This window comes from Lepus europaeus, chromosome 18 (assembly GCF_033115175.1).
Source record: "Lepus europaeus isolate LE1 chromosome 18, mLepTim1.pri, whole genome shotgun sequence".
NCBI lineage: Eukaryota > Metazoa > Chordata > Mammalia > Lagomorpha > Leporidae > Lepus > Lepus europaeus.
In genome coordinates this window covers 4,141,297-4,165,553 of record NC_084844.1, presented here as the reverse complement: position 1 = coordinate 4,165,553, position 24,257 = coordinate 4,141,297, and the positions used below count along the sequence as shown (strand labels likewise).

Below are 24,257 nucleotides of genomic sequence, written 5' to 3'. Positions count from 1 at the left end.
TGGGAGACCCTTAAACCTGTGTATGAATTTTAGGAACAACTTGTCAGTTTCTAATAAAGATTATTTAAATTTTTTGAGCAGTTTGGGTTCATAGCAAAGTCAGCAGAATGCAGAGGGTTCCGGTGTCCCCGCTGCCCGCACATGCCGGCGCCCCCACCACAGCAGTGCCGTTGTGGTCAGAGAACCAGCACTGCCTCATCGTTGTCACCCCGGCAGTGGTGGGTGGCCGTAGGATTCACTCTTGGTCTTGCATGGGCGTTTTGTGGGTTTGGGCAAATATATGATGACGTGGATCTGCCTTTATCTAGATTATGTTTAGAATTTCTTCTTGTTGGAAAAATCAGGATTATTTTAAAGTGAATGTGCTTTACTAATGTATTTTTTAAAGTTAAAAGTGTTACTTTAAACTTTGTGTTAGTGTTGTGTTATTTCCTGGAAATACTTGAAGCTATCTTACTGCGCTTATTCTCCCTATGTTTAGATGACACTGGAGGGAAATGCCCTCCTGCTCACACAGTCAGGATAGTGCGTTGACTTAGGTAAGCTTCGTGGTTGGCAGTTGAATGCCAACCAGAATCTCGACCGCCATCAGTGAAGTCTACTTAGGAGAGTAGTGATCCTTAAGTTGCGAAAGGTGAGCAGGTTCAAACAGTTCAGACAGTTTGGTTAAAATGTCGAGTTTTGAGAAATCGATTTTCCATTGTAGAGTTATGCTAAGTTGAGCAGTGTGAAACAGACGTGCAAATGATTGGAAACAAATCTGCAGAACTCAGGTTTCAGGCCCCAGGCAGCATCTGGGCCTGGGGGGGAGGGGCCCCAGCTTCTGTGTGGCCTGAAAGCTCCCCTGGGTATCCTGACCTTGAGCCCAGTCCCAGAGCTACTGTGGGCCAGTTCCTTAGGGAAGTCAGGTCACAGGACAGGACGGCCCAGCCCAACCTTCAGTCATGCCTGTTGCCGTGTTTCAGCTCTGTCTTCTCTCTGTCGCTCTCTGTCTCTGTCTCTCTCTCTCTCGATATTGTTTGTTTAAAGATTTGGAAAACGTATTGAACAAAATGCAGTTCTACAATACATTTAAACCCCTTGAATCAACATTTTTGTTTATGGAGCAGATGGAGTTCCCATCTTAAGCATTTAAATATGAAACGTTTAGCCTCTGTCCCAAAGGACTTGTTGACTGGCATTATTGATAAAGGGATGTTTTGGTTAAAGAAATGTTTCAGAATTTTGGTTGAGTTCATTTAAATATGCTAAGTACTTTTTTTTTTTCTTTTCTTTCTTTTTTTTTTAGGAAAGTCTCTTAAGTTATGTGTCACCAAGGAGATGCTCCTTCTAAGTATTACAACCGCGTACACAGGTAATGGGACTGGGTCTTGGTTTCCTGTGCTTTGTGATGACAATAAGACTGAACGCAATAGCTGTGGTTATTCCGCGTGTTTCTGTGCCTTGATGGAACTCAGCTGCGTGGCTTTCTTTTTTTTTAATTTTTATTTATTTATTTATTTGAGAGGTAGAGTTACAGACAGTGAGAGAGACAGAGAGAGAGAAAGGTCTTCTTCCATTGGTTCACTCCCCAAATGGCCGTAACGGCCAGAGCTGTGCCGATCTGAAGCCAGGAGCCAGGAGCCTCCTCTGGGTCTCTCATGCAGGTGCAGGGGTCCAAGGACCTGGGCCATCTTCTACTGCTTTCCCAGGCCACAGCAGAGAGCTGGACTGGAAGAGGAACAGCCGGGACCTGAACCCGGCGCCCATATGGGATGCTGCACCACAGGCTTGGGATTAACCAAGTGAGCCCCGGCGCCGGCCCCTGCATGGCTCTCTGATGGGGTCACTTGGGGTCTCCTGTGGCATGTTGTCAGGAGGTTGTGGGGCAGCAGTTTAAGCTGCTGCCTGCAGCATCAGCATCTCCTGTGAGTGCAGGTTTGAGCCCCGGCTGCTCCACTTCCAGTCCAGCTCCCTGCTGATGCACCTGGGGAAGCCGCAGAGGATGGCCCAAATGCTTGGGTCCCTGCCACCCACGTGGGAGATGGAGATAGAGTTCCAGGATCATAGTTTCCGCCTGGCCCAGCCCCAGCCGTTGTGGCCGTTTGGAGGGTGAACGAGCAGATGGAAGATCTCTTTGTCTCTTTCTGTAACTGTGCCTTTCAAATAAATAAAATCTTTTAAAAAAGAAGGTCTCTGGGTCTGGAACTTCCGAGATGGTTTCAGTCGCTTGTCTGGTTCCTTGTTGGGGTCACATGCAAGGCTAGGGCTTGCTCTCTCTCTCACTCTGACTTGTGTTATCCGTGTAGTCTCAGGACCTCTGCTCACCTTCGTGACCCCTCTGAGAGATCTGGCCTCAGAGGATAGTGGCCAAAGGCTCCAAAAAGGAGCAACAGGGACACGCACCAGACTTTAAAGGTTGGGCCTGGCTCTGGCCCAGCGTCATTTCCCCTGCAGTCTGGGTGACAGCAGAGCACGAGCCGGCTCCAACGCAGCGAGCAAGGCTTCTGCCCGCGACGGGGAAACCAGGGCACAGGGCTCATGGGCCCAGAGGTTTTAGGACGAGACTGTGAATTCATGCCTGTAACCATGTGGACTAAGGTAGTTTATAGTGAAATGGACCGCAAGCAGTAATAAGGCAGCAGAGAGCTCTTCGGTCTAGAATGAGAAGCCCCGTTTCCTCCCCGTGGTGCTGTCATGTACCGGCGGCTGACTTTGCCATTGTGTGTCTCACAAGTGCACAGGTTCTGTAGGAGAAAGAATAAATGGTGAGCATCTGTGAACCCCACAGTTAAGGTTTTGTAGCGTAAGGGATAAAGGCCCTCCACCGCTGCACCCTAAGTATTTTACTGAAATCTTAGGCGTTTTCTTTTCCTCGGAAAAAAAGATTCAGTGAAAGCGCTGTGCCTTTAAGCAGCAGTGGAGAGCGTTGTTTTTCCCGTAGGAGTAAGAACGCCAGTCCCGCTGGAGAGCTATTCACATCGCTAATGAGCACGTTAGTGTGCACTCTTACAAATCCGTGGTAGTTACATCCTCTGTCTGCGTGCAGAGTGGCAGGTTTAACATAAGGACGGCTGTTTGTTGGAGTTATGTATTTTTATCTGAAATGGTTGTATGCATGGACTCCGATTTTTTTTTTGTATTTCCAAGTAAATAAAAATATAAATATAAAATCCTTTAAAAAGTTTGTGGTGGGGTGGGTATTTGGCCTAGTAAGTAACACACCTGCGCACGACATCAGGCTGCCGGAGCTGGACACCTGTCGCTGGCTTCTGATTCCAGCTGCCTGGTATCACAGGCCCTGGGGGCAGCAGTGATGGCCAAAAAGATTGTGTGTCTGCCCCATGCACGGGAGACCTGGATTGAGTTCCCGGCTCCCAGCTTTGGCTCCAGCCAAGGCCATTACAGGGGATAAATAAGTGAAAATTTAAAAATAAGAAGTTTGTGGGAAATGGAATTGGAGGATAAGTTTCTTTTGGTGTAAGAAAAATTTTTTTAAGTTATTTATTTGAAAGAAAAAGAGCGACAGGTCTCCCATCTGCTGGTTCACTCTCCAGGTGCCTGCAACAACCGGGGCTGGGCCGGGCCCACGCCAGGAGCCAGGAGCTCAGTCCTGGTCTCCTGCGTGGGTGCAGGGACCCAAGTACATGGGCTGTCACGAGCTGCCTCCTAGAGTGTGGGTTGGCAAGAGTGAAGCAGGGACTCGGACGCTGGCTCTCCGATGTGGGACGCAGGTGTCCCAGGCTCCTGGAAGTCCCCTCTAAGTGACAGCTGCCACCCTGCCGTGCCTCAGTTGGAGCTGCTGTGGCCGTTACCGCGCATGGAGTGGCTAGTTTCTCACAGCTGGGGCTGGGACTGGAAATCAGAGGAGGTGGCCGCGTGGCCGTGCTGCAGGTTTTCTTCCCGTCTTCTCTCTCTGTCCTCGCGTGGGAGACGGTGAGCCTGGAAGCTCTCTGGTGTCTTCCTGCAAGCGCCCTGGTTCCATCGGGAGGGCTCCCCTCTCGGGCCCTAAGGACCACCCACCGTCTGTACCTTCAGATACCGCTGTGTTTTGGGGTTTGGAGCTTCATATGAATTTGGGGGGGGGATTAATTCCATTTGGTCAGTTATACAGGATTTTCAAAAAGTTCTTGGGAAATGTAGATCATCTGTTTTTTCATGATCTCTTTCAAGTCCCCTCAGTAGAGTAAAAGGTGTGCCGTGCTTGGGAGCACGTTTTGAGTGTGAATGAGTTTTGTCTTCTGTGTCGACAGCTCGGATGCTGCTAGGCGGGAAGGGAATCCAGGAATGGGGAATGTGGATGTTCGCTGAAGCTCTCTGTCTCCCCAGGTCTGGAGTTGACTTTCTTCTCTGGCGTGTATGGGACCTGTATCGGTGCTGTAAATAAATTTGGAACAGAAGAGAAAAGCCTCATTGGACTTTCTGGCATTTTTATCGGCATTGGAGAAATTTTAGGTGGGTTTACAAAGATGTCTTTGCGTCGTAGATTGGATTGTTGTAGTTAAAATGGAAACTTTAAGTGTCTTTGAATTTCTGTTTTCCCTACTTACTTTTACCCAAACAGGTGTGTTTGCTTTTCTATTATCTCTATTCTAAAAAACGAAACTGTGAAACATTTGCCAGATACCCAGATGGAAGCCACAGCTGGGGGCCGTGGGATCGTCCAGCTTGCCCTCCTAAAGCGCTCAGAGGGGTCTCCGAGTCCTTGTCCCTTGATTCTCTGGCACTGAGTGTGGAGTTGGCGTCAGGACAAAACCATGGCCGCCAGCCCGCAGGGGCTCGTTCTGTGTGTCGTCTGGCAGCGCTTGGTTCTGTGATAGCTGTTCTGATGAGCTGCGCAGCGCGGGCTGGCTTATAGGCAGAAGGGCTAAAGGCAGGAGGAGGTCACGTTTCCAAGTTACTTTCCTTGTCAGGTGGGGAGGTGGAGCCAGACCGCAGAACACAGCTGCTTGGGTAACGTCGGGTCGGTTGGGTTACTTTAGTGATTGAAGAGATGTCAGGGTTGTGGCAGGAGACGGCACTGTCGTGCAGGCTGGAACCGGCCTCTGAGCCACGTCACTGCTCTCTGACCTCTCAGAAGGCCAAAGGACAACTTAGTTTCCGTTTGGTGACTGGAGCTCTGGCACGGGTGACCCCATTGTGATTCTTAGTCTGGTCTGTTGGGAGCTTGTGCAGGAGCTTGGTGAAAGCAATGACCCCCCCCCCCCACTCTTCACACTCCCCGGGGGGCGTAAAGGCCCAGCCCCAGACAGCCCCCCTGCAGACTAGTCAGGTCCTGGGTGAACATGCACAGGACAGGGTGTGAAGGGTCCCAGTGCAGGAGTCTGGCATGGGGTGCGCCCCTCCCAGTGTGGGGTGCGTTCTCTGCCCCGGGGGCTCCCTGGCCGGCTGAGGGGTTATGGTGGTTTCAATCTGTAGACGCGAATGGTGACATCATCGGCTGTTAGACAAGGGGCTCAACCTCTAGCTCCTCCCCCTTCTACGCGGGGAGGGCAGAAAGTCCAGTTGTCTGTTGGGCTTGGCGCCTTCCAAGGAGCTTCCATTCCGAAGCCGTTCCCTCCCTCCCCGTGGTCACCTCCTCAGCATGAGCTCAGGCATGGTTGGAAAGATTGTGATCAAGTAAATCCCAAGGGCTTGGGGTCTCTGCCAGGAACTGCGGGCAAAGCCCAGTTACACGTAACGTGCCCCACTGCTCTGGTTGTCCCCCCAGGACAAAGGCCTGCCCCGCACTTGCAGCACGTCGCAGGCTCTGTTAGACGTCAGGAACTGACCAGGGCACCAGGTATTGTGGATTCCTGTGTCAGCAAACCAGACAAACATACCTGCCCATGTAGAGTTTACATTCTTGGGGAAAATACAGTAAAAATTCAGGAAAGCTGGAATTTCAGACAATGGTAAGCACTAGGGGGACGGCAGCCTGGGTGTTGTCGCTGCCTGCTTTATCTTTTATTTATTTATTTTTTGACAGGCAAAGTGGACAGTGAGAGAGAGAGAGAGACAGGGAGAAAGGTCTTCCTTTACCATTGGTTCACCCTCCAATGGCTGCTGCGGCCGGCGCATCGCGCTGATCCAAAGCCAGGAGCCAGGTGCTTCTCCTGGTCTCCCATGGGGTGCAGGGCCCAAGCACTTGGGCCATCCTCCACTGCACTCCTGGGCCACAGCAGAGAGCTGGACTGGAAGAGGGGCAACCGGGACAGAATCCGGCGCCCCAGCCGGGACTAGAACCCGGTGTGCCGGCGCCGCAGGCAGAGGATTAGCCTAGTGAGCGCGGCACCGGCCGCTGCCTGCTTTAGTGCCAGCCCCTGAGACAGGCCCAGGTGTCTGTCTGTCAGGGTTCAGTGAGTGACAGCTGAGCGTGTGGAGTGAGTAATCAGAATGTGGGCTCAGCAGAACTCGCTACCTGGTTGGTGAGGAGTCGGACTGCACCAGGCGGATAAAAGAGCTGCTGCAGCGGCCGGGTCTGAGGAAGCTGCTGAGAGGGGTTGTGGGTGTGCTGAAACGCCGGGGAGGGGCCCGGTGGAGACGCGTCAGGTAAGCGGGTGGGGATACAGACGGGTGCTCGGGAGGGACACGTGGGTGGAGGTTGCCCTGGGAGGCATCAGTGTGTAAGGGGTGGGTGGAGCCTTAGCCGAGGTGCAGGGAGAGTCTGGTTCCCAGCACTGAGTCTCTGCCGGTAGACCAGCTGTGCAGAAGGGCACTTTGTTATTTGTATGTGTAGATAATTGTTTTTAAAGATTGATTTTGAGCACCAGTTACACACAGAGAGAACGAGAGACAGAGAGCGAGCTTCCATCCACTGGTTCACTCCCCAAATAGCCACAGCAACCAGGGCTGGGCCAGGATGAAGCCGGGAGCCAGGCGCTTCCTCCAGGTCTCTCACTTGCGTGTAGCGGCCCAAGCACTCGGGCCATCCTCCGCTGCTTTCCCAGGTGCATTGACAGGGAGCTGGATCAGAAGTAGAGCAGTTGAGACTCGAACTGGCACACATATGGGATGCTGGCACTGCAGGCCGGAGTCTTAACCCACTGAGACACCGCGCTGGCCCCAAGAAACATGCTCTTATCAAATAGGCAGCCTGCTGAGTGGTGTTTTGTTTTGTTTTGTTTGCAAATTTACAAAAAATTGCAAAGATACAAAGCAAGAATGCCTGAATATTCTTTAACAGTATTCATGGGGCTGGCTACTGTGGCATAACAGGTATAGCCACCACCTGCAGTGCCGGCATCCCATATGGGTGCTGGTTCAAGTCCCGGCTGCTCCACTTCCAATCCAGCTCTGAGCTATGGCCTGGGAAAGCAGTAGAAGATGGCCCAAGTGCTTGGGCCCCTGCACATGCATGGGAGACCAGGGAGAAGCTCCTGGCTTCGGATTGGCACAGCTCCGGCCGTTGTGGCCAATTGGGGAGTGAACCAATAGATGGAAGACCTCTTTCTCTCTCTGTCTCTTTGCCTCTCCTCTTTTTCTATAACTCTGACTTTCAAATAAATGAATAAATCTTTTTTAAAAAGCCAATATTCACCTTTTGTTAATATTTTCCTTTATTTATGTTTATCAGTTGTTCTCTCTCTTGTTCACTTCCTCATGTACAAGGAGTCCTCAAAAAGGTTTATGGAATATATGTTAAGAAACCACATGATTTCAAAAGTTTTGTAACAAAAAACTTAGTAAATTTCATTTTTTCATGAATTTTAATGAGTTAATATGAAAAGCAGACAGACACACAAAAACAAACACATGGATTTTCCATCGCCTGGATCATTGCCCAAATGCCCACCACAGCTGATGCTAGCCATCTGAAGCCTGGAGCCAGGAGCTCAGTCTGGGTCTTCCGCTTGGGTGGCAGGGACCCAGCTGCATGAGCCGTCGCGTGCCGCCTCCCAGTCTGCGCTCCAGCGGAAACCTGTGCTCAGGAGCGGACCTGGGACTCACTCCCAGGCACCAGTGAGAAACATTGTCCCAAGCAGCTTTCTTAACCACGTGCCAAATGTCCGTCTCTTCATGACGTTTTTAAAGTCCCCTCATCTGATTTTGATCTTCTGAAGCACATGAGAGTGTGTTACACATCTCGTGGCTATTTAACACCCCCAGTACTGTTGTCCAGCCCCAGCCTGGCTTGCTGTCCCAGTGTGCAGCAGGCCAGTCGCTGGCATTGCGGTGGTGAAAGAAAGTAGCTTTGGCCAGCGCCGCGGCTCACTTGGCTAATCCTCCACCTGCAGCGCCGGCACCCCGGGTTCGAGTCTCAGTCGGGGCACTGGATTCTGTCCCAGTTGCTCCTCTTCCAGTCCAGCTCTCTGCTGTGGCCTGGGAAGGCAGTGGAGAATAGCCCAAGTGCTTGGGCCCTGCACCTGCATGGAAGACCAGGAAGAAGCTCCTGGCTCCTGGCTTCAGATTGGTGCAGCACACCGGCCATAACAGCCATTTGGGGGGTGAACCAACTAAAGGAAGACCTTTCTCCCTGTCTCTTTCTCTCACTGTCTAACTCTGCATGTCAAAAAAAAAAAAAAAAAGTAGCTTTGTGTTTTACAAAACAAAGAGCTAAGAGAATGGCAGCTATGGCTTAATTCCGGGGTCCCTGAGAAGTTAAGGGTCAGGGCTCTCATGCAGTGAGGTTGGGGTGAGAGGTGCTCGTTCAGCTCCTGTGGAGGTTCTGGTGGTCTGCAGTGTTTACGGCCCTCCTTTGATGGGTCAGTGATAGGAGACCATCGTGTTCTTGTGGGCATTCTGATGATGGCTTGGTGGTCTCCAGTCGTCCTGGGGCTGTGTGCAGTGCTCCTTACTTCAGGGCCTGGGGTTCCTGCGCCAAGAAGGCAACTTCCAGACAAGACCAATTATCGAGGTTTTATCTATAGAGGACCAGGGGACCGCCCGAGGCTCGTCATCAAGGACCCCACGCACCATTTCCTTAATGGCGGAGTGAGTTCCCCTGAGTGGTCGGTTTGCAGTCATCCAAGCAAGGCAAAGAAGCTTGAAGCTGCAGGAGACTGGAAGACCAGCGCCTGATGGCGTCTGCCGTCTGGTTCCAGGCACTGGGGAGGGACCCTGCCTGTGTGTCCAGGCCAAGTGCTCGCTCACGGTACCACAGCACAGGTGTCACATGTCGTCCCTCTGCTGGCCCCGGTTTTCGTCTGGTCAGGTGCTGCATCCGGTCGTCCTGTCTCTGCTGATGCAAGATGTTTCCACGTTTGTAGTTTATGGCACGGACTGCTGCCTCTGAAAATGGATGCTCTTCACACTGTGGGTTTTATGCTCCCTGTGATTAGGCAGAAGTTATGCTTCTCATCGGGGATACTGCCCACGTGACACTGTGTCTGTGGCAGGACATCCTGTCTGGAGACGTGCAACGCCCATCCGTCCCTCATGGGCAATGTTAATTTTAGTCTAGGTCAAGGTGTTGCCTGATGTCGCTGCTGTATAATTGCTGTGTTTTAATTGTCGCCCGGCCACCCATAAGCGTTCTGTAGGCAGGCGCCTGGAGCCGTGCAGAGACCCTGCTGCCCGGCAGAACTCCCCCACTCAGCCCCGAGCTCCGTCTCCACCGGGACTTCAGCAAGGAGGCCCCGCCTCCAGCACGCCGTCCACAGGCGGCCCTTGGTGTTCTGCCTTTCACCCCCCTGTATTTACTGTTTGTGTGGACCTAGGACTTCCTCTTTGTCCCAAAGGTTGATTATTCGTGGTACTGCACTTAATTATTTTGGCGCTCGTGTCACCGCAGCTTTGAGCGGTGGGCACCCTTTGAGCAGGCGTCTGTGGCGTCGTGACGTCCCCCAGCATTTTTTGAGCAGTTCTTTCCATCTGGTCAGCAGGTTTATCTGACGCTTACCCTGCCCCCAGCCCGGAGTCAGCCATTTCTCCAGAGGCTCCTGCTTCCTCCCCATGGGGAATGGCGTTAGATAAACCGAAATCTGCGAGTGCTGGGAGTACTGACAGCGGCTGGGTGGCTCTCTTGTCTGCTCCTTCGGTGGACAGACGAGGCAATACAAACGTGTACGTGGCAGTACATACATGTAAGTGCAAAACGTGGCCTCTTGTGTCCGGCTTCTTTTACTTACCGTGTTTTCAAGGTCCATCTGTGTTACAGCATGTAGCAAAATTTTGTCCCTTTATGTAATGGTATTTGAAGTGTACTGTGTACCAGGGCACCACATACCACGGTCATGTGACGGACCTTCCACCTTTAGGCCACTGCCACAGCCTGCTGGGACTGCTTCCTGGGCGTGTCCCTGGATGGGATTGAGGGGTCAGGAGAATTCGCTGATTTTTCTCCTCATTGCTGGTCCTGTTTTCCTGCTTCTTTACATGCTGGTAACTTTTTTTTTTTTTAAGAGTTATTCATTTGGCCGGCATCATGACTCACTAGGCTAATCCTCTACCTGATGTGCCGGCACCCGGGTTCTAGTCTCTGTTTTTGCTGTGCATTGTTCAGTGGGTGTACAGGATAGTTCATTTCCATTTCTCGAGTAATAATGTTGAGCATCTTTTCATGTTTCTTACCTCTGCGTGTGAAATATATGTGCTGCCTTTCCCCCATTTTCTAGGTGAGCTTTTTATTATTAACTTTCACTGTAAAAAGAGTTAATTTTTGGCCAGTGCCACGGCTCACCTGGCTAATCCTCCACTTGCGGCGCCTGCACCCTGGGTTCTAGTCCCGGTTGGGACGCCGGATTCTGTCCCGGTTGCTCCTCTTCCAGGCCAGCTCTCTGCTGTGGCCTGGGAGTGCAGTGGAGGATGGCCCAAGTGCTTGGGCCCTGCACCTGCATGGGAGACCAGGAGGAAGCGCCTGGCTCCTGGCTTCGAATCAGCACGGTGCACCGGCCACAGCGGCCATTTAGGGGGTGAACCAACAGAAAAGGAAGACCTTTCTCTTTGTCTCTCTTTCACTGTCTAACTCTGCCTGTCAAAAAAAAAAAAAAAAAGTTAATTTTCATTTTATTTGAAAGGCAGAGAGAGGGACAGATTTTTCTTCTGCTGGCTTATTCCCCAAACCAGGCCAAAAGAGGCCCAGAGCTCAGTCCAGTCTCCCAGATGTGTGGCATAGAACCACGTACGTGAGCCATCACCTGTTTCCTCCCTGGTTGCACGAAAGCAGGAGTGGAGTATCCAGGACTTGAATCAGATCCTCCACATGGAGTCGAGCACCCGGGACTTGAACCAGATCCTCCACATGGGTCGTCGGCTTCCCGAGGGGCGACTTGGTCGCCGCACCATGTGGCTGCCTCACTCTTCAAGAATGTTAAAGGCGGGGAGAGCCCCCGTCTCCTCCCTTCGGGTGGAAAGGCCGTCTCTTCTGCTCTTGCTGTTACTTCTCTCTCACTCTCGAGCCGTGTGACGTGTCCTGATTGTCGAACTCCCTCGGTTTTCTTGTCGCCCTTTGTGCTCGCCCATATTCTGAGATTTCACAGGCATCGTCTTTCAGGGCAGTGCCTTAGCTCTTTCAGCCGCGAAAACGTGGGGACCGGTGTTGAATTGTGTGCCCCACTTCACACGGTTGGGGTGGGGTAATCCGCAGAGAGGCAGTAACGCGAGTGTCTCTGGGTAGACACAGGTACCGTGAGAGCCCAGTTTTCACTGTGGTGGTGGCGTTTGGTCATCAGTGCCCAGAGTGCGGAAGTGTTGACTTCGTTGGGAACGCCCCTGCCTTGCTCCTTGCTCCTAGCTCTGGGCCAGCGAGGCCACGTCACGGGCCAGTAACCTGGGTAACGCTCTCGCCATCTCGCTTCCTAGGTGGGAGCCTCTTTGGCCTACTGAGCAAGAATAACCGTTTTGGCAGAAATCCAGTTGTGCTGTTGGGCATCCTGGTGCACTTTGTAGCTTTTTACTTAATATTTCTCAACATGCCCGCGGACGCCCCCATCGCCCCCGTGGAGGGAACCAGCAGCAACGCTTACATCAGATCCAGGTACCCCGACCGCCCTTTCCCTAGGAGTCTGAGGACGGGTGGCTGGGGGCTGTCCTCGGTGGAGAGGGGTCCTGGTGTCTCCACGAGGCCGCCTGTCGAGTGCTAGCGGAGGCGGGCTGAGTTGGAAGCAGGACTCCGTGGAGGATCCCCAGGTCACTTTTGTAATGAAGGAGCATGGCGTTGTCTGACGTGAATTGTTGGTGCTGTTTATGGAGCCGTGAAGTGCCACAAGGTCGCACCTGGAACGCCGGGCAGTCTCCAGGCAGGCTGTCCACTCAGTCCTTCCGGGGTGGCCTGTGTGAAGTTTGAGGACACTGGCTGATCGCTTCGTTATAGATCCAGACACTGGTGTCTGGATCCCCAACTCCAGCGGGAACCCAGCCCCCAAAACAGTATTTGCTCCCCACGGAGTTAATGGGCCAGAGCTGTGTGTGTTGGAGCGCGCATTCCTTCTTGGTGAGCGCTGATGCTGAGCTTCGTGGTGCACGCTGGGCGGTGGGCCGCTCCCGTGGGCGCTCGGTCTCTGGCGGTCACTGGCTGTGCTCTTGTGTCCTGCAGCAAGGAAGTCGCCATTCTCTGCAGTTTCCTGCTGGGCCTGGGAGACAGCTGCTTCAACACCCAGCTGCTGAGCATCCTGGGCTTCCTCTACGCGGACGACAGCGCGCCGGCCTTTGCCGTCTTCAAGTTTGTCCAGGTAAGCGCTTCGCACTGGGTGGGCGTCAGGTGCTTTCTTGTGCTTTGCCTTCCTTGGGCACTGGCATTGTGGGTTTTCAATGACAGCCTGGGACGTCCTTTAACAGGGTTTGTGAGTGCGGTTAAGAAGCCGCGGGCAGCGTGACCTCTGCCCTCTTCCCTGCGTGTGTAGAATAAGCTTGCGTGCTGGTCTGCACCGCTCAGAGCAGAGCCCACCTCCCTTGGCCGCCAGGGTCCCGTTCAGCGTCGTACAGACGACATTTCCCACTCTGTAGCGCCCGCCATTGCTCTGGTTTTCCGGAGTTCTGTTTCCAGTAGTGGAGGTGGTAGCTCGCGTGGTTTCCCCGCCGCGGTCAGGGGTCCGTGGTGCTCTCGGGGGTCCTGTGTGCCCTCTGTGACGTGTGCTCTCGGGGTCCTGTGTGCCCTCTGTGACGTGTGCTCTCGGGGTGGGGGGTCCTGTGTGCCCTCTGTGACGTGTGCTCTCGGGGGGGGGGGTCCTGTGTGCCTCTGTGACGTGTGCTCTCGGGGGTCCCTGTGTGCCTCTGTGACGTGTGCTCTCGGGGTCCTGTGTGCCTCTGTGACGTGTGCTCTCGGGGGTCCCTGTTGCCCTCTGTGACGTGTGCTCTCGGGGGTCCCTGTGTGCCTCTGTGACGTGTGCTCTCGGGGTCCTGTGTGCCTCTGTGACGTGTGCTCTCGGGGGTCCCTGTGTGCCCTCTGTGACGTGTGCTCTCGGGGGTCCCTGTGTGCCTCTGTGACGTGTGCTCTCGGGGTCCTGTGTGCCTCTGTGACGTGTGCTCTCGGGGGTCCCTGTGTGCCCTCTGTGACGTGTGCTCTCGGGGTCCTGTGTGCCCTCTGTGACGTGTGCTCTCGGGGGGGGGGGTCCTGTGTGCCTCTGTGACGTGTGCTCTCGGGGGTCCCTGTGTGCCTCTGTGACGTGTGCTCTCGGGGTCCCCTGTGTGCCCTCTGTGACGTGTGCTCTCGGGGTCCTGTGTGCCTCTGTGACGTGTGCTCTCGGGGGGGGGGGTCCCGTGTGCCTCTGTGACGTGTGCTCTCGGGGGGGGGGTCCTGTGTGCCTCTGTGACGTGTGCTCTCGGGGGGGGGGGTCCCGTGTGCCCTCTGTAACGTGTGCTCTCGGGGGTCCCTGTGTGCCTCTGTGACGTGTGCTCTTTGCTCCTAGTCTGTGTGTGCGGCCGTGGCGTTCTTCTACAGCAACTACCTTCTCCTCCACTGGCAACTCCTGGTCATGGTGACGTTTGGGTTCTTTGGGACGATCTCCTTCTTCACCGTGGAATGGGACGCTGCGGCCATCGTGGCCCGGGGCTCTGACTACCGGAGCATCTGACTGGGTGCCGGCGAGGGGAGGCAGCGTCTTCAGGGATCCCAGCTGGACGCAGAGCCTGGCGGAGGAAGCTGCCGTTGGTTTTTACAGGATGTTGGATGATGTGCGGTATGGAAAATCAAGGAATTGTGACCGTTAAACCTGCCAGGGCTGGCATCACGTTTACAGATAGTAGCTATTTCAAGTGGAATAAGGGAAACCTGCTCTGCCAGTTACCATGGTTCTGATCCCTTGTTCTTCATTCGTCTGTCCCGTGTTCCTTTCGATCATGCTGTAGACTGTAGATGTTTTCTCTGCACTGTTCCTTCGGAGCCCCAGGGGGGCCGTGTGTCCCAGCGAGGTGCCTGTGGGGTGTCAGTGCGCCTCACCACGTGATGGGCAGCCTTGCCACTCCGCGTGTGTATCCGGGAATGACATTTAAATAAACAGCAGATGCAAATGAAGTCTCACCCTCGGAAGAATGTCTTCCTCCTCAAATATTCTGTAAGTTTCCTTACATTGTACTTCATGGCAGGAGGTGGCCAACTTAAGAATTATAAAATGAGATAAAAATTGTCTTAAGTCTTAAAAACATGAATCTAATATCTATAAATGAACAAAAAACACATTTAAAAATCAAGCACTTAACCAAGGGAGAATTTTGTTAGTAAATTCTCCTGGAAGATGCAAAGCAGAAAAGAAATCCCCAGACGACCCGTGCTGGGCTCTGAGCTGCGGTGGTGGGACGTGTCGTTTGCGTGCCACACGTCTGCTCGTGACCGGGTTCACGGTCCTCCTGTCCAGAACAGAGTGTGACCCTTGGCGAAGCGCTTAAATGCTTCACTCTCTCCCTGTGGGCTTACTTAAAATGTGCTCGAAATTGAGATAAAATTTGGAAACCTTGAAATTCACTGTTTAAGTGGATGGTTTTTGTTATATTCACAAAGTTGGCCCACCATCATCGCCTGACTCCAGAACATTCTCCTGGCCCAAGGAGAACCCCTGCCTGTCAGCAGACACTCCCCTCCTCCACCGGGCACCACTCGGCCTCTGGGTTGGCCTGTCCAAGAGGCGAAGAGCCCTGGCAGATAAAGCCAGCCCAGAGGACAAGTGGTACCTGATTTTTTTTTCAGTCTACTATGATTTGGGACTTGTGTAGTTGGCTTGCAGGTGATGAGCCCAGAGTCCAGGGGAGCGCGGTCTCAGGGTTTTGTTGGGGAGTCAGAGTCGCGGCCTCCATTGGTGGGCGGCTCCGGGCTCTCCTGTGCCGGGTTGTGGGTGTTGGTTTCCCTTCTTGAAGTTGAGGTAACCTCGGATGGCTTGGTTGACTGTAAGAATTCGGTACATGAGATTTGAGGCCTGGCGCGGATGGCTCGCCGTGTCTTGAACACGGTAGTATTTGTGCAGGTGTTCTCGTTGTCTCGTGCAGTGTAACAGATTACCCCCGACACTGAGCTGCTTACATCAGCACCCATCTCTTAGCCCTCAGGTCTGCGGGTCAGGAACCTGGGGGTGGCTGAGCTGGGCCCTCGGCCCACGGTCCCTCTTCAGGCCCAGCCTGGGTGTTGGCCAGCTCCTGGTGCTCGCTGCTCAGGCTGTTGGCAGGAGTCACTTCCTCCCCACGTCTTAGCTTATGGCTGCTGTTGAATATCGGCCTCTGTTGCTTGTCACATGGGGGTGTCCTCTGGGCCACTCAACACGACAGCTGTCCTCATCAGAGCGAGGCAGAAGCCACTCTAACCTTCAGCCCGAGAGTGACGCCTGTCGCTCCTGTAGTCTGTCCGTCAGATGCACATCGCTCATTCCAGCCCACACTGCAAAGGGGACCCAGTGCCGGGAGGCAGGCGGATGGGGACCACCTCGCAAGGCTTCCTGACACCCCGGGGCTTACACTGAAGGCGAGAACTGGGTCCCTTGTCCTCCATTTGCTCATCCCAGCCCCCACGCTGCGCCGGCAGAACAAGGCTGAGCGGCCCCTGCCAGTGCCTCTGGTGTTGTGACCCAGGGAGGGCGCGGCTCTCTCACCACCACGGGTAGGTTCCTTGTGATCAGTGTCACAGGGAGAAGCAGCAGGGAGGCCGCTCCCCTGGCTGGGTGCTGGATTGGTCATTTTAAGTTCTCCATGCAACTGTTTTTTTGTTTTTTTTTTTTCAGGTCATGTTTTTATTTTTTATTTTTTGTCTATTTAATGTCTATCTCAGTGGATTCTAGATGACTGGATAATGTTAAGGTTGTCTTTTGAATTCTCAGCATTGAGTTAAGAACGAAATGTGACAATGAAATAAAGAGTTTAATTTTTATGCTTGTGTTATAGTCTCTGATTTTTTTATAAGTTTATTTTGGGGCATGTCTTTACAGATTTATTTATTTATTTATTTGAACAGCAGAGTTACAGAGAGGCAGAGAGAGAGAGAGAGAGAGGTCTTCCATCCTCTGGTTCTCTCCCCAGATGGCTACAACTGCTGGAGCTGAGCTGATCTGAAGCCAGGAGCTTCTTCCGGGTCTCCCACGCAGGTGCAGGGGCCTGAGGACTTGGGCCATCTTCTGCTGCTTTCCTAGGCCATAGCAGAGAGCTGGATCAGAAGTGGAGCAGCCGGGACTCGAACTGGCACACATCTGGGATGCTGGCACTGCAGGTGGCAGTTTTACCTGCTGTGCCACAGTGCCAGCCCCTCTGATTTTTTTTTTTTTTTTAAGATGTATTTATTTGAAAGTCAGAGTCACAGAGAGAGAGTTCTTTCATCTGCTGTTTGACTCCCCAAATGGCTGCAACAGCCAGGGCTGGGCTGAAGCCAGGAGCCTGGAGCTTCTTCCAGGTCTCCCACGTGGGTGCAGGGGCCCAAGCACTGGTGCCATCTCCCACTGCTTTTCCCAGGTGCATTAGCAGGGCACTGGATAGGAATGGAGCAGCCGGGACATGAACCAGCCAGCCATGTGGGATGCTGGCATTGCAGGCGGTGGCTTACCTGCCACGCCACAACGCACAATGTTGGCTTCTCTCTGATGTGTATCTACATACCTCTAGCTGAGCAAAGCCTTAGCTTAGAGGGCAGGCATGGTGGTGCACCTGGTTAAGCTGCTCTCTGGGGCTTGGGACACCTGCACCCAGTACCAGGGGTTGCCTCTGCCTCTGCTTCTGATCCAGCTTCCTGCTCATGTCTCTGGGAGGTGGAGGTGACGGCCGCAGTGCTGGGATTCCTGCCATCCACGTGCGATCCTGGGATGGAGTTCCTGGATTCTGGCTTCCTGCTGTGGGCATTTGGAGAGAGAACCAGTGGATGGAAGGTCGAACTCTCCCTCCCTCCCTCTTTCCACATCGCTCTGCCTGCCTTTCAGATAAATGGAATTTTCAGTCTTCGACTGCTCTCACGTGTGGGTGCACTGCTCAGTGCAAGCTCCTTACTGTGTTCACCTCGGCCTTCGCAGAGTGGAAGCCTCCCCGCTCCCACACCCGCCTGGGCTCTGGCTGCCGGGCTGTGGGTACACAGGTTTTCTTTGGGAGTTCTTTCTGGTTGGTTTAGTGACTTTAGCACAGTAAATCCCTTGGGAACTTTTAACTTCCCAGGATACAAATAACTTCCAATTCTAAAGTATTTTTGGATCCTCCACTGGGATGGCGACTACAAACCCGCACGCAGCACACAGGGAAAGCAGGCATCGGCAGAGCTGTGCGGGAGCCGGCGTTGCTGGGCACGGTGGGTTGAGCCGCCGCTGTGACACCCACATCCCCTATGAGCAGCAGGTTCCCGTCCTGGCTGCTCCCTGCTAGTGTGCCTGAGAGGGCAGCAGAGGTGGCCCCCATGCTTGGGCCCCTGCACCCAGGGAGGCCTGGATGGAGCTCCTGGCTCCTGGCTTTGGCCTGCCCAGCGCAGTTGATGTGGCCATTTGGGGAGTGAGCCAGTAGAGGGAGGATCTCTCTCTCCCTCTCCCTCTCCCCCTCCCCCTCCCTCTCCCTCTCCCCCCTCCCCCCTCCCCCCTCCTCCCTCTCCCTCTCTCCCTCTCCCTCTCCCTCTCTCTGTAACTCTACCTTTCAAATAAACTTTTTTTAAAAAAATAGAGAAATTGGAATCCTTGTGCACGGTTGAGGTTGGTGGAAATGTAAAATGGTTCCTTTGGGAGAAAAAAAGAAGAAGGAGTCGCTGTGCGATCCAGCGATTCCACTCCGGGTGTGTGCCCCAGAGACCTGAAGAGAGGCGTGTGCAGCCGTGTTCGGGGCAGTGCTGTAAGGGGGCATCAGCCAAGTGTCCATCACGAGGCCACAGAATGGAGGCTTCTCCACCCTCAAAAGGAAGGGAACTTGGGGCCGAGGTTTGATCCGCAGTCGAGACAGTGGTTGGAAAACTGCACCCGTGTCCCTGGGTCCTAGGCCCAGTTCTGCCCGGACCCCAGCTCCCTGCCCAGTGCACCCTGGGAGGCAGCAGTCCTGGCTCAGGTACTGGGTCCCCGCCCCCCACGTGGGGGACCCAGATTAAGTTCCTGGCTTCCAGCTCCAACGTGGCCCTGCCCCAGCCCCTGCAGGCATGGAGAAAGCGAGCCAGCAGATGGGAGCTGTGCCTGTTCCTCTCTCTGGCTCCGCCTTTCAAAGGAAAATTTAAAAATTAGTTCTTTGCAGGACGGCCTAAGTTCCGTTCTGTTACTTTTGATCCTCTTAAGAAAATGAAAGCCTTGCGTGTGGTTGTATAATCAGCAGTGATCATGGGTGTAGGTATTGATTAAGAGATGATTTAGTTTGAAAAGTTAATGTCTCATTAAAATGTCACATTAACAACTCCAGGTGGTTGGGGTTTCTGGGGTGAGTTTCCAGAATGTAAAATAGACCTTTTGCCTGTAGCTCATGTTTATTTTTTTAATTACTTATTTGAAAGGCATAGCAAAGCGAGAGGGAGACAGAGGGAGATCTTCGATGCACCGGTTCATGCCTCAAACGGCCGCAGCAGGCCAGCAGCTCCATTGGGGTCTGCAGCGTGGGTGGCAGGGCTCAAGTACTTAAGCCACCGTCTGCCACGTTCCCAGCCTGGGCCCGAAGCGGAGCAGCCAGGACTTGAACCGGCACTCCGGTGTGGGCTGCCAGTGTCACAAGCCGTGGCTGCTGGCCCCTACAACTCATATCTCTTAGAAACGGGAAACATTCCGTAAAAACACTCCAACTGTGGGCTTTCTGTGTGATTCCTTTCCACTGGTCCGTAATACACTAAATTGTAGTTTTAATGCTAGGAACTCTGTGTGCGTAAACCAGGTAGCCCAAGAAACTCCAGCGTTGCCGTGGCTCTCAGACGTGGCCTTCAGGAGCCGGTGCTGTGGTGCAGTGGGTAAAGCCACCGCCTGCAGCGCCAGCATCCCATATGGGCGCCGGTTCGAGTCCCGGCTGCTGCACTTCTGATCCAGCTCTCTGCTATGGTCTGGGAAAGCAGCAGAAGATGGCCCAAGTCCTTGGGCTCCTGCACCCGTGTGGGAGACCTGCAAGAAGCTCCTGGCTCCTGGCTTCGGATCGGCCCAGCTCCGGCCGTTGTGGCCAATTAGGGAGTGACCCAGTGAATGGAAGAGATCTCTCTCTCTCTCGCTTTCTGTAACTCTGCCTTTCAAATAAATTAAATAAATATTTAGGGGGAAAAAAAAAGCAACTTGGCCTCCTGTGTGTGCAGTCTGGATGCCCCAGGCGCCCCCGCCGGCACAGCTGGCCGTGATCGCTGGCTTTCTGAGCCACCGTCAGGCTTGGCATTCGGCACGAGTGGCTCTGCCCGCCCGGTGAGGGAACGGAGATGCAGAATTCGAAGCCGCGGCTGCGCTGGTCCAGAGGCAGCTCATTCGAGCGTTTCCTTGACTTCATTCCCATCCATAGGCCCTCGTCCTTAAGATGTTGTCACAGTCCCAATTCTTCAATCTTGTCTGTTTTCATTCCAAGCCTGTTTGACTTCCTTTTTTTTTTTTTTTGTTATGGGTTTAGCTCTTTCAGTTTCACATTTTAAAAGGGCTCTTGGGGATAAGTATTGTAGACACTGGAGGTGCATTAAGGAAAACAGATGGTTTCTCTCTTCGCGGCTGTAACCATGCAAACGAAAGAGAGGCAACCAGCGGGTGTAGTCGGGCGGCCTCACGGGGCGTCTGGCTGCGGCGCCCCCTGCAGGCGGCTGTATCCGAAGCTGCACTGTGTGTGCTGTTTTGTAGCCAGAGCCTGCTGTGGGCTGAAGGTCAGGGTCCTTGCCGTCTTCCAAGGCCGACTTTATCTGCAGCCTTCACTAATACACAGCGTGCTGAACCACACACCACCCGCTTTACAAGTAATCAGAAGCTAGGTGCCATTATTGTCCCCACTTGGTAAACGAGAAAAGCTCAGATCCAGTAACATACTACAGTGTCAGAGCTGATAAGCCGTGGGGCAGAATCAGACCCCAGAGGGTCTGTCCCAGGAGCTCGACTCCAGCCCCCTGGCTGCAGGATGCCAGGATTGTCACAGCCGAAGCCAACTTGCTTTCCAGTCGCTAAGAGGATTTGACAGGTGGAATAAGCCCTTGTGTCCTTGTCAGGTTACCAGGCAGGGGCCTCAGAGAGAGGAGATCGTTGTCCGGATGGGCCCAATGCGATTAAAGGGTTCTGATGAGTGAGAGTGGGCGGCGGAGGGCCAGAACCGGCGACACGGGCAGAGTCTCCCTCTGCTGGAGAGGATTTGAAAAACCTTTTAAAAAATACGTGAAAGGCACAGCAACAGCGAGAGGGAGAGAGAAAGATCTTCGATGCACTGGCTCACTCCTCAAACGGCCGCAACAGGCCAGCAGCTCCGTTCTGGTCTCCCACAAGGGTGGCAGGGCTCACGTCCGAAGCCTCCCCAGCCTGGGTCGGGAGCGGAGCAGCCAGGACTTGAACCGGCACTCCGATGTGGGCTGCCACGGCTGCTGGCCCCTACAACTCACACTACAGCCCTCTTGGCTCCTGGGTGCTTTCCTTGGGGTGGGGAGAGGAAGGCCGAGGCCTCCTATCAAGTTCCTGGGGTGCGGCCGGGACTTTGATGTGTAAGATGCGGGGCTGCTTCCGAGGCCGCCTGTGCCTGCCCGCAGGTGCCTGGTTTTCCTTGGGCTACTTCCTGTCGTCCTGCTTAACACAAGGATGACCTGGCAAGAACAACACCTGTGCGAGGAAGCCGCCCAGCGGTTACCTGGTGAAACTGGCCCTCAGCCATCCTCATAGCCAAGGACGATTGTTTCAAAAAATCTCTGTCCCCCTCCTCACTTTGCCCTTAACCCCCCTGCTGCAAACCTCCCCACCCCCGCTCTGCCTCCCTGGGGTACACCTGTGCCCTCCACGTATGCCATGGCAGGTGCATCCCAGATTATGTTCCCCGCGTCATTCATTCCCACACGAACTCTCATTGGAGAGCCTCTGTGTTGCTGGTTTTTTTCCCAATGATTTACTTATTTGAAAGGCAGAGTTAGAGAGAGAGAGAAAGAGACCTTCATCCACTGGTTCACTCCCCAGATGGCAGCAACAGTTTGGGCTGAGCCAGGCCGGAGCCAGGAGCCAGGAGCTCCATCCGGTCCTCCCGCGTGAGTGACAGGGGCCCCAGCACTTGGCCGTCTTCCACTGCTTCCCCAGGGAGCTGGGTCGGCATCTGGGACTTGAACCGGCGCTTCCACGTGGGATGCTGGCACTGCAGGTGGTGACTTAACCCATGCATCGGCCCCTGCGTGGCATTTTAGACGGACAGCACTCCCATTTCCAGATGAGATACATTCAGTATTCATCAAGCTTAAGCTCAGAAGGAGGAGAATCAGACAACTTAGTGAAATGGGCAGATTCCTGGAAAGACAGAAACCGGACGCAAGAGGAAAAGGCACTGAGCAGACCTGTAGCAGCCGCCCGGCTGAAACAGCAACGAAGGGAGCCCGCAGAGTGCGGACCAGCCCAGGTGGCCTACCGGCGAATTTTATCAGATATTTAGAGAAGGAATCATACTTCTCCCTCACACGGAAAATACAGGATGGGGCCAGCGTTGTGGCACAGTGGGGTACGCTGCCACCTGCAGTGCCGACATCCTGCTCCACTTCCTGTCCAGCTCCCTGCTAGTGCGTCCGGGAAAACAGTGGAGGATGGCCCACGTCCCTGGGCCCCTGCCAGTCACATGGGAGACCCGGATGAAGCTCCTGGCTCCTGGCTTCGGATCGGCCCAGCTCCAGCTGTTGCGGCCATCTGGGGAGGGCACAGCAGATCGAAGACCTCTCTCTCTCTGTCCCTCTCTGTAACTCTGCCTCTCAAGTAAATAAATAAATCTTAAAAAAAAAAATAAAAGAATTGTTTAAAACCTTGTGTGAAATTACCTTCATGTGTCTGAGGCATATATGAAGCATAAATTAGTTTCATAATCGACTTGGCCCCCATCCCCAAGATATTTCACATGCAAATGCAAACGTTCGCAAATCCTAAAAAGCCGCAACACTTCAGTCCCAAGCCTTGCAGACAGGAGAATCTCAGCGGGTGTCAAACTGGTTTTGGAACCTGGGGTGAGAGAAATCTGTGGCTTAGAGATGGGTGCACATCCTCTTGTGCCCTGCAGGGGGCGCCCTGCCCTTGCCATGGGTGCTGGTATGGAACAAACCCCCAGCAAAAGGAATTGAATTGGAATAGTAAATTAAGATGCAGCTTAAACTTTGGCTCTGGCCCTCAGAGGCCCCACTGCGACCCCCGTGCTGCCGGCTGCCCCCGGGGGTGGTGTGCGGGCCCTGGCCCTGGCTCTTGCCTGCGACCTGTGTGAGTCCCTGATCTTTTGTGTCCTCTTTGGAAGGGGCTGAGAACTGGACTTGTGGGAAATTGGAAACCACTCCAGATACGCCTCTTTGGAAGGTGGTTTGCCTGAAACCGTAGCGGCACACATACGCTCCAATGAGACGGATTCGTTTAGCTCGTCTGGCCCTCGACCGTAAAAGGAACCTTGGAGGCAGCCGCGGAAGCGAGCACGCGGGTTCACTGTGGATGAGAGACGGCCTTCCCCGCGCTGGAATTCTGGACAGGGCGTCCGACAGGGCAGGTGCATACAGGCTGTCTTTAAAAGCTCTTGGAAAAAAATGAATTAAGTATGAATTTATTTTAGGGTAAAAGATGAAATCCATAATTTTTTCATAATGCACATTTTTCATGTATTACAAAAAATAATTTTGCACCAAAATGAGCTCATACATTTTAGCCCATTTTACCATGAACTTTATGAAGTATCCTAATGTGTATGTATAAATAATAAATAAATAAAATATAAATTTATTTACTTGAAAGGCAGAGTTACAGAGAGAGAGAGAGAAATCTCCCAGCCACTGGTTCGTTCCCAAATGGCTGCAATGGCCAGGGCTGGGTCAAGCCAAATCCAGGAGCCTGGAGCTCTGTTCGGGTCTCCCACAGGAGTGGCAGGGACCCAAGTACGTGAGTCCCTGCGCATTAGCTGAGAGCTGGGTGGCCTTAGCCCTCCCGGCCACAGCACCGCCTCCCTGTGTACGTTTCACATCAAAGCCATTTAATGCGGCCGCAGGTTGCTGGGAAGACCGAGCTGCGTAGTGAGGAGGGTCCTGTGCCCCTGGCCCCGGCGCCTCCTCACCAGGACTCCCATACATTGCAAGGAGACCCAGAGGGCTCCGGTTGCTGCCTTTGCCTTCGACGACCTCTCCCTGCGCCGTGAGCTGGAGATGCCGGGAGCCCAGCGGCTGCTCTCATTCCTCTCGGCGGAGGGGGGTCGATAGGCTTTTCCCAGCGTGTTCTGGAGTCCTCTGGCTCAGGTGAGCCCCACGCGGAGAGAGAGCCAGCGTTGGCCCTGGCCTTCCCGGGGTGGAGCTCTGAGGGGACAGGGTCCTTTCACCCTGGTTGAGAAAGGAGAAGCCAGAGGCTTTGGAGCTCCCAGCAGGTGGGCAGGTGGGCAGGGGGCAGGTGGGCAGGGGGCAGGTGGGCAGGGGGCAGCTGGGCAGGTGGGCAGGGGGCAGCTGGGCAGGGGGCAGCTGGGCAGGTGGGCAGGGGGCAGCTGGGCAGGTGGGCTGGCCGGTGTCTGGCTTCCCACACTGCCTCCATGAAAAGCTTCCCCGGGGAGGACCACAGCGGGAAAGGCGAGGGTGAAGGAGACACACAGTCCCCTCCCTCCTCCTCCTCGGGTGCTTGGAGTCATCGCTCCCTGGAAGACCCCCTGTGTGCAGGCAGCTGGTTCCAGGACCCCCATGGGTGCCGGCATGGTGGCTGCTCAAGTCCCTCCTAGGACGCCGTGCAGTCTGCACAGAGCCCACCTTACGTTACGCACGCTTCGGATCGTCTCTCGGTCATGTGTGACACCCGAGGCAGCACAAGTACTGTGCAGATGGTCGCCGGACCGTGTGGCGCGGGGACGCCAGACCGTGTGGCGCGGGGTCA

General features: G+C 54.1%; 1 protein-coding gene across 3 annotated transcripts in view; it reads left to right on the top strand.

Annotated features, from left to right (window-relative positions):
- Positions 1-16,152, top strand: part of MFSD11 (major facilitator superfamily domain containing 11) — a 35,284-nt gene extending 19,132 nt beyond the window's left edge. For 2 of the 3 annotated variants that reach the window (XM_062175239.1, XM_062175241.1), the window contains 5 exons: positions 1,289-1,354; positions 4,309-4,434; positions 11,701-11,875; positions 12,434-12,569; positions 13,746-16,151. In XM_062175239.1, coding sequence (XP_062031223.1) covers positions 1,289-1,354; positions 4,309-4,434; positions 11,701-11,875; positions 12,434-12,569; positions 13,746-13,910 — 668 coding nt within the window. In that variant the 3' untranslated portion in view covers positions 13,911-16,151. Of the gene's footprint in view, positions 1-1,288; positions 1,355-4,308; positions 4,435-11,700; positions 11,876-12,433; positions 12,570-13,745 lie in introns of all 3 variants that reach the window. The other variant, XM_062175240.1, reaches the window with a different exon arrangement.
- The last annotated feature ends 8,105 nt before the right edge of the window (positions 16,153-24,257 follow it).